This window comes from Temnothorax longispinosus, unplaced genomic scaffold (genome assembly GCF_030848805.1).
Source record: "Temnothorax longispinosus isolate EJ_2023e unplaced genomic scaffold, Tlon_JGU_v1 HiC_scaffold_103, whole genome shotgun sequence".
Classification (NCBI taxonomy): domain Eukaryota; kingdom Metazoa; phylum Arthropoda; class Insecta; order Hymenoptera; family Formicidae; genus Temnothorax; species Temnothorax longispinosus.
In genome coordinates, this window is record NW_027269519.1 from 311 (window position 1) to 10,338 (window position 10,028).

A 10,028-nucleotide genomic window follows, 5' to 3' on the forward strand; every position below is an offset into this window, starting at 1 on the left:
TTAACGGAAATAACTGAACTGCTTGCTCGCAATTTACAGTAGTTTTTTATGGTAAAGTACAAATATTCAAAGTTGAGACATTAAAGAAAATCCAAGCAAATAAAAATAATCAATTTTTGCCTGGTTTTTAAATATATCGTCTTATTTTATGTTACTATTCTACCTAATTCCGAATCGAATTGTTGAAGTGTATATTCAGACTTGAATAATCTGAACAATTTAAGATTCGAGTTTTATAATTCGAATTACTTGAATTGCTCAATCAGAAAATTCTGAGCGTTACTTGTTACTATACGAAATAATACAAACAAATAAAAAGGTACATTTATTTATTAATACCTGTAAATTCCATTAAAATTTAGCATTTTATATTTATAGAGAAACACTAAGTACATATTTTTTTATGGTAATTAAAATTTTGATACAATAGCACCAACTAAATATACAAATGAGCTGTTTAGGTATATCTTGTTAATCATTTGTAATTATGTTACACACTGACACCGCACGCATTTGATGTTGTTTTCTTATGTGAGCGATAGAGCATTCTTATTTGAGCATTTGTTCTTTGCTTATCACAAACGAAAGGTGTACTATTACGTCACTCGAAAATTAATCGCGTTGATACTGCAATGTGCAAACCTCTATACAATATTTAAGTGCTTACACACCAAACATATATTTGCATTTTGGAAAAGAAAAATTAAATAGACTTAATTCTATGATTGCTCATTAATCATAAGCAAATTGTTAGTGTGTTTACTAACAGATTGGAGACATATTTAAACGGAAATTATAGTAAATGAGCGAGAACTGTATCTACATTAAGCTTGCTGTTCTGAGCAGAATTTGCGGATATAATATGATACGGTATATCGAAATTGCAGAAATCAATTTACTAAAACGGTTTTGAACGCAGTTCAAAGGCAAATTGGAAGCAAATTCTGTTGAGTTTCTGCTAATCTACTCCCGTTATATTTTATTGAAAAATTGCTATATTTCTATCAACGATAGATATTGTATGTCTTGCATTAAATCTGTCTAAAGGCTGTTAAATCAGCCTTTTGGCTGAGACAATTTGTACTAAACACTTTCCAAAATCTCTTTAACATATTTAGCTATCTAGGTTTCACACTTATAGTCTGTTACACAAGAGCATATGGACGATTATTTTTGTCTTCAAATTAAAATTAAAAAAAAAATTATTAGATTTTTGAATAATTATATTTTCATGATCTCTCGTAATATAAAAACATTAAAAAGCGACAAGTATGGGCTAAGCCATATCATTCGAAATTGGAGCAATATGATACTTACTCGTTTTGGACATGGATTCCTAAATGAGAGGCTCAGAATAACGCTGCCAAGCAATGACAGATGTTGCAATAATAGAACTATATACAAAATTTTATATTTAAAGCAATAATATGATCGCTCACATGACTGTTACAGACTGTATATTATCGGACACTTGGATACTAATAGCTTAGAATACTGTAAACTTTAAAAAGATCCAGTTAATACTTGCTTGCAAATATAGGGATAATGCATATAATATAGCATCTTTATGATTCGTAAAATTTATCAAGTTTTAATATTCTTACAATTTTAATTCTTTTACCTTTTATAGGAGTTATAAATAGTTTTGAAATATGTTATAATAAAACTAACTTTTTAAGATAAATGATATTTATTAAATTCTCTGGAGTCTCTTATTGCCATTTTAGATTATAATGTTAGAAATGAAAAATTGTATAAATTTTTCTTACGTTATATATTGAGGTGAATTTCGTTTGCATATAATTCATATAAAGTAAATTTATAGATGTGCCAAAGATTATTTTTTATTTACGAATTATTAAAAATTGTAAATCTTGATAAATTCATAAAGATTTTTTTCCAAATATTCTGGGAACGTAAGGTATAAATTTTACACGCGCACACGCGTGACGTATATTAGACAAAATTAGATAATTACTATATAATTAAATTATATATATATATATATATACATATAATTAAATTATATATATATATATACATAATATATAATTATATAATAAATTACATACAATAATATGTTAGATAATTACTAAATAATTAAATTAAAATAGTTTTTGTTATGTTAAGTATATTTTATCATTCATACTATTACACGTGGTGGTATGCGAAGAAACGAATTTATTCGATATATGGTACAATAAGTAAAATTTATTTTTTTTTACTTCAAACATGATCCAATATAGTTGCAGTAAGGGATCTCGAGTCTTATATAATTATTCTGTAACGTTTCAATTATATTATTTTTATGTCTCCAACTAAAGTAATTTACATTCTATAAATATGTATTAAATATGTGCATTAAACTTTTCGCTGAATGAGGCTATTTAATGATACGAAATGTATTACGTTGAACGAATTTGAATTTAATCTTGCGTTAAACAAGGGTATATAATAAGAAATTCTTGACAATCCAATAGATCCAAAATGCAATCAAGATGAACAATCTGTTACGTTTAGCTGTGCATTTAATGCGAAACATGCTTCTATTCTAACTAACAATATGTGACTCTAGATGAGGATGTCAGACAAGTCACTGATCAACCGAAAAATGAAGGTAGATTTGGTCAAACTGAAAAGAAAAGTCATGTACCATTTTGCAAAATTTGTAATAGTTATTAAGTGCTTTATTAAAACGTCTGAGCGAATAAGCGTATGAGAAGCAGTAGACCGGACTGGTAGGCATGTAAAATGTTTTAGTTAAATCTCTTAGCAGGATGAGCATCATCTGATTGTAAGAGGTGGAGTCACGCAGCGAGTGGCGAACAAATATGATACGCGAACGCGTGACACGACCGCACACAAAAAACTATGGTTCACCTCTTTCTATCAGATGATACCTTGCTGAAAGATCTATAATAACTAACATCATTTTACATGCTTATCAAGTCTGACCTATCGGTTATGATGCGTTCATTTGCTCAGACGGTTTAATAACTATTGCGAATTTTGCAAATGATACACGACTTTTCTTTTCAGTTTGATCTAATCTACTTTCCCCTTTGGATTAATCAGTAACTTGTCAGACACCCCATATATGGATCAGATTGTGCAAATATGTGTTACATTTAATACAAAGAAATTTTGAATCTTGTATAATGTAAATATCTCATTCGATATAATCGCATTGAATTTAAATTGGGTAATTATGTATATTTAATCTTAAATATAATATGGTAATAATATTAACCCTTAAAGGTTACATCTTAAGTCTCAACCACTTGAAACTCTTCAAAAATTAATGTTTTTGGACAATTTAATATTAATTATTGTCAATTTTTCTAATTCTATTATATTTTTTAGTCTTTTCTATCCCTATTTAATATATAATTCTTGATTTGGCTGATTAAATCCAGCTTTATACGCAATCAAAGGTCCATATGTGAGGTTTATATATGGACTATGTAGCCTTTAAGAGTTAAGCTTTGTTTTTCCTAGCCGCATCTTCTTACACTTTCCGTAATTTTGTCGCAAAGCAACTATTTTAGACTATTTTTTACAAGGTGTAGACTTTTATTATAATTATTATTTTAGATAATCCTTCACAATTTTTGCGTGATTTTTTATTGCAAATATGTACATGAAAGTGTAAAAAATATCGCATGTACAAATTAATCGCCATAAGTCATATCTATTATACTTTTTAATTAGCACATATTTAAACTGTATCAGCATCGTGCTTTAAGCAAAATATCACTTTGTAAAGTGAAAAGGGTGTTTTATATTAGGAGACTAAAAGAGATAGTTTTAAAGTTTAAAGGTCGTTAAAAAGTGAATGAGAAATATCGATTAGAAAATTGTTGGGTCGCCCGTTTTCTCAACATTTCACGATTTGCAATGTATACATTCCTAATGATCGACAATGCTATTTTTGTAATTAGCAGAGCAAACGCTTATAGCAAAATATATTATTATCATTACTACGAACGACTGGGATTTACTAAAACCTTTTCCTATATATTTTACTAGATATGTGTGTACATACACGGTAGGGGAGATCGGGGCAAACTTGACACTAGGCTTTTTTGCCAATTTAACCCTCGGAGAACACACAAGGTCAATTTGACCCTGTTTTTTTTGCCAGAAAAATTTTTAGCCAGAAATATTAAAAATAAAAAAAATAAAATTTTTTTTTGTAAATTACGTTTTTTTCAAAAGAACACTGGATCAGTCTGACCCTCCACACACTTTGATCGTCCACCATTTTAAATTGACGACTGCGATCAACTTGAAAAAATTTCCAGATGTACTTGGAACTTGGAACATTGTTAAATCATAACGAAAAAATTACGCTCGATGAAGCAAACAGCTAAAACAATTAAAAAAGGCCAAATTTCGAGCAATAATAGGTGTTGAAATTTATATATTCAAATTACAATAATACAAATGAATTGGTTTACGTTTCGGCCATACTTGGCTTTCTTCAGAACCGCAATTTCATAAATACGTCGAATTAACAAATAAAGGACTCGGATACGATCCGGCGCTACGATTTATTGTCGAATGTTAGTCAAATTTAACGCTAAATTGATCGTCCATTACGTTGCAATGCTTATGTGCGTCCATGCATGAGGTTGGTGCGAACGAAAGCCATTGTCGCCAGACCCTCTTAGTGGCAACTGAATCAAATTTTGAAATTCCGTAGAAACACGTGAATTTAATTGAGTTTGACTCGTAAAAGTGGACTTACATAAGCGGTCGGTACCACAGGAACGCAAGAGAATTCTTTCCATCGTCAATTAGGAGCGGGTGTTCGTAGATAAAGATCGCAGACGACTGAGAAAACATTCACATCGCAAGGGCAGAGCAACCAGTAATCATTGTTAATAATATATCTATGACAACAGCCTCAACACATCAAAATAAGCCTCGTTTAATAATTCTGTGTCCTTGTTTGAATTTATGCCGTTAGGCTGCTCTTTGATGTGTATCATTTCTGCAGTCAATCTTTTTTTATAATTATGCTCCACTTCTAAGACCTCCACATTGTCCCAGTCGAAAGAATGATTAAATTTGGTAATGTGCTCTGAAACTACCGAATGCTTGGACGCATCTAATCTAATATTAGCTTGATGTTCTTTTATTCTAGTACGTAGTTGCCTCTTGGTTTGGCCGACGTAAGAGGCATCACAATTCTTACAACAGATTTTATAAATAACATTATTCTTAGACGATTGAGCGCTCTTATCTTTCTGGACTTTTATGATGCTGTTTAATTTGTTTAGAATACGGTATCCCACGGAATTTTCTGATTTGATGACCGCTGAGGTGATAATTTCAGAAGTATCTTTTAAATAAGGCATAACAATAAAACTTTTCACTTTTTGCGAACGTTCAGAATCATCATCTATATTATTGTTCTTTATAGATTGAATTTTTCTCAGTCTTTTATTGATATGCGAGAATAATAAATCGATGGGATACCCATTTCCAAGCAATACATTAATGACAAATATTAAATTTTTGTTGTAAAAACTAGGATGAGACAATATAATTGCTCTGTCAACCATACTATAAATAGTTCCTATTTTGTGTTGAATAGGATGATTCGAATAGAAGGACAATAGCCTCCCAGAAAAAGTTTCTTTATGAAACCAATCTGTTTATTGTATTATTATATGGTATTTATCTGTATTATTGTAATTTGAATATATAAATTTCAACACCTATTATTGCTCGAAATTTGGCCTTTTTTAATTGTTTTAATTGTTAAATCAATTGATATAAATAAAAAATGCCGTTTGAATTATTTACATATTTAAAATGCGTGCGGCACGCAATCATACTTCCGTCCACGATGCGTGCCGCGAGGTCAAGGTCACGAAGACGGTTCACGCGGCTCAAAGACTTGCCGTAAAGCCGGGCGCGGTGCTCCACGCCAGCTCGCTACCGCGGCACCGCTCGCGTTCGCGTAGCCGACCGGTTCGGCACCTTGCATCACGCTCGCGCGCTGGTCGACCAGGGATCGGAGTCGTCCCTTGTGACCGAGCGCCTCGCGCAAAGACTAAAGTTACCGCGTTCTTGCATGTCGGTTTCGATATTCGGCGTCGGCGGACAGAAAACGGCCGTCGCGAAAGGACGCGTATCGTTGACGCTCGCACCGCGAACCGACGGCCCCGTGATGTCGGTCTCCGCGCTCGTGCTCCCCCGGCTCACAATATACGCCGGCGGTGTCGAGGCCGGCGCTGACACGTGGACTCATCTTCGGGGTCTGGAGCTGGCGGATCCCGAATTCAGCGCGTCCGACTTGGTGGATATCCTTCTCGGTGCGACGTTTACGCGGTAATATTGAAGGAAGGACTTCGCAAGGGGGGTAACCGCGAGCCCGTCGCGCAAAACACGACTCTCGGCTGGATTCTGTCCGGCGCTATTGGTGAAAGTGCTTCGAGTCACGTCGCGCAATCCTATCAGTGCCGTGTCGAGGACGACCTGTCGCAAATAGTGAGGCAATTTTGGGAGCAGCAGGATGTCCCGTTGGCGACTGGACCGCTCTCGAAAGCCGATCAGGGGTGTGAGGAGCATTTCGCGCGCACTCACTCGCGTAAACCTGACGGACGCTACGTCGTGCGACTCCCCGTCATCGAGCTGATGCCGGATCTCTACGGTACGCGCCGCGCGGCCGTTCGCGTGATGAAGGCCATGGAAGCGAAGTTCGTGCGGGATGCTCCCTTCCATGCGCTGTACACGGACTTCATGCGTCAATATGTCGAGCTCGGGCATATGACGCCGGTCGATCCCCCGGCCGATTCGACGAAAATGCCCGTCTGTTATCTGCCTTACCACGGAGTGATGAAAGAGACCAGCGCGACGACGAAATTGCGAGTCGTCTTCAATGGCTCTTCCGCGTTGCCGACGGGAGCGACGCTAAATAAGTATCTGCAGACCGGGCCGAACTTGCTGCCGGCGTTGGCAGAGATCTTACTCCGGTGGCGGCGTCACCGGTTCGTTTTCGCGGCGGACATTGTAAAAATGTACCGGCAGATCGAAGTCCACCCGGAGAACAGGGATCTGCAGCGCATAGTCTGGCGTGAGAGTCCTAGCGATGTGTTGCTGGAGTTCCTCTTGATCATGCTCACATACGGGCTTGCTTGTTCTGCGTTCCTGGCGATTCGCACGCTCCATCAGCTGGCCAAAGACGAGGGAGTTGAGTTCCCGCTAGGAGCTACCGCCCTTCTACTGGAGACATACATGGACGACGTATTGTCTGGCGCGGACACGATTTCGAGGGCTAAGGAGATCAGCTGGACTGAATCTGCATGGCGGGCGGCTTCCCGCTCAAGAAGTGGTCGGCGAACAAGGCTTCGATACTCGACGAAGTCCCTCCTGAGGATCGCCTTCAACGCAAGCCCCGGTGGTGGCTGCCGGGAGAGAGCCACTTGACCCTCGGGTTGCGCTGGCATCCGCACGAAGACCAGTTCTCATACTCGACGTAACTGATCCGACTGGAGGCTATTACGAAGCGATCGGTTTTATCTTTAGCCGCTCGGCTATTCGATCCGCTGGGGTGGCTCGCTCTTACTACCGTGTTAGCTAAAATCTTATTTCAGTCCACCTGGTTGCTGGGATTGGATTGGGACTCGCAGCTCCCTGACACCGACGTCCGACGATGGCTCGAATTCCAGGCCGAGCTGCCTCTGCTGGAAACGATCCGAGTGCCCCGATGGCTGAAGAGCGACCAAGAAGGTGTCAAACGCGAACTTCACGGATTCGCCGACGCTTCGGAAAAGGCGTACGCAGCGGTGGTCTACCTGCGGACCGAAAGCTCGAGCGGCGAGGTAGTCGTGAGCCTCGTGGCGGCGAAAACCAAGGTCGCCCCTTTGAAGCAGGTCAGTCTTCCACGACTGGAGCTGAACGCTGCCGCCTTACTCGTCCGACTCGCCGATCACGTTCGGCGGGTCCTCAAGATCGAAGAGGATCTGACTCATCTTTGGACTGACGCGACCGTAGTGCTGGGCTGGATTCGAGGCCATCCGGCCTCCTGGAAAACTTACGTAGCGAACAGAGTGAGCGAGATCCAGCTCACTCTCCCTAAGGCGTGTTGACACCACATTCCCGGGCGTGAGAACCCCGCCGACTGCGCCTCTCGGGGGCTCTTACCAAGGGAGCTCGTGGAACACGCGCTCTGGTGGCAGGGCCCTACTTGGCTCCGATCGGAGACCGGTCCGTAGACGGCCCCCTTGGACGACGCTATACCGGTCGACCTCCCGGAACGGCGCTCTCGCGTGCCGCAGCGACCTCGACGGAGGCCCGCGAAGAGCCGGAGATGCTGACGAGGCACTCGTCCCTGACGGGCTTGTTGCGGACGACAGGTTGGTGCCGTCGTTGGCTACGGTGTCTGCGGGCGAGGCGGGCTGCCTGCGAAGATCAGCCCGATAACTCCGTTGGCCTCGCACTAACACGCAAAGAGCTCGACGACGCTATCGTGGGTTGGATCGGCTTGGTCCAATCCAGGCAATTCAAGGAGGAAACGGCGGCCCTCAGAAAGAGCGCTCCGCTGCCGGCGCGCAGCTCCATCGCCCCGCTGAGCCCCTTCCTGGACGAGCGAGGTCTGCTCCGAGTCGGCGGTCGGCTCAAGAACGCCATGCTCGCCTATGACGCTAAGCACCCCGTAATCTTGCCGGTAGCGTCTCACTTAACGAGGCTTATCGTGGAGGCGTGCCACCGGCGGACATTGCACGGAGGAGTGCAGATGACCCTCGGGGCTCTTCGTCAGGAGTACTGGGTCCCTCGCGGCCGCACTTTGGTGAAAGGTTGTATTCGGCGTTGCGTGACGTGCGTGCGATGGCGGGCGGCCTCTCCGCAGCCGCTCATGGGAAGCCTCCCTGGCCCGAGGGTAACTCCCGCTCGGCCATTCCTGAACACGGGAGTCGACTACGCCGGACCGGTGTGGCTGAGGACCTCCAAAGGACGAGGCCAACGGGCCTCTAAAGCATTTATTGCCGTGTTTGTGTGTCTATGTTCCAGAGCCGTACACCTCGACGTGGTTTCGGACTACACCGCCGACACCTTCCTGGCTGCGCTGCGCCGATTCGTTTCTCGCCGAGGTCTGTGCCAAACGCTGTACAGCGACTGCGGCACAAATTTTGTCGGTGCCGACGCACAATTGCGCGCTCTGTTCTCTGCAGGCAGCCAGGAGGGCCGACGCGTCGTCGAAGAGAGGATCGCGTGGCGCTTCAATCCCCCCGCGGCGCCAAACTTTGGCGGTATCTGGGAGGCGGCCGTCAAGTCGACCAAGCATCCACCTGCGGCGACTGATTGGCGAGGCGATGCTTACCTACGAGGAGATGGCCACGCTGCTGTCTCAGGTCGAGGCGTGCCTGAATTCCCGTCCGCTGCAGGCCCTGACGGACGACCCGGAGGATCTCTGCCCCCTCATCCCGGGCCACTTTCTCATAGGCACGACTCTCGGCGCCGTACCTGTGAGCCGTCGCTGACGGAGGAGAAAACGACTCGATCCGTCTCGCTGGCAACAGGTCCAGCAGATGCGAGACCATTTCTGGGCGCGGTGGTCCCGGGAGTACCTACAGACGCTGGCTCATCGGCCGAAATGGCTCAAGGCCGACATGGAGGTGCGAGCGGGCCGCTTGTGCCTCGTGAGAAGCGAGACGACGCCCCCGACTAAGTGGCCTCTCGCTCGGATCGAGGAGCTATTCCCGGGAAACGACGGACAGGTTTGCGTCGTCAAGGTTAGGACGGCGGCATCGACGCTCACGCGGCCCGTGAGCAAGCTCGTCCTCCTCCCGGACTGCGACGCACCGGGAAGCGAGGAATAATCGCGAAATCGTCATCTTCTTGTCGTGATCGCTGTATATGTTATATGTGTAAAATAAGATTAAAGCAGCATATATCTCCCGCGTACGGCCATCGGCTAAATGCTCGAGCGAAATAGTCGCGTAAAAGAAATCGCGTCGAAAGCAAACCTAGACAATTATAATTTAATAATAGTTTTCCAGTTCTGCGAATACGCG

The 10,028-nt window shown here is 42.6% G+C and overlaps 1 protein-coding gene across 1 annotated transcript; it reads left to right on the plus strand.

Moving 5' to 3' along the window:
• Positions 1–6,181: 6,181 nt before the first annotated feature.
• LOC139823460 (uncharacterized) lies at positions 6,182–8,102 on the plus strand. The gene is made up of 3 exons (XM_071796022.1): positions 6,182–6,310; positions 6,355–7,401; positions 7,608–8,102. The coding sequence occupies exons 1-3, from the start codon at positions 6,182–6,184 to the stop codon at positions 8,100–8,102; spliced, it is 1,671 nt and encodes a 556-aa protein (XP_071652123.1).
• Positions 8,103–10,028: the final 1,926 nt, after the last annotated feature.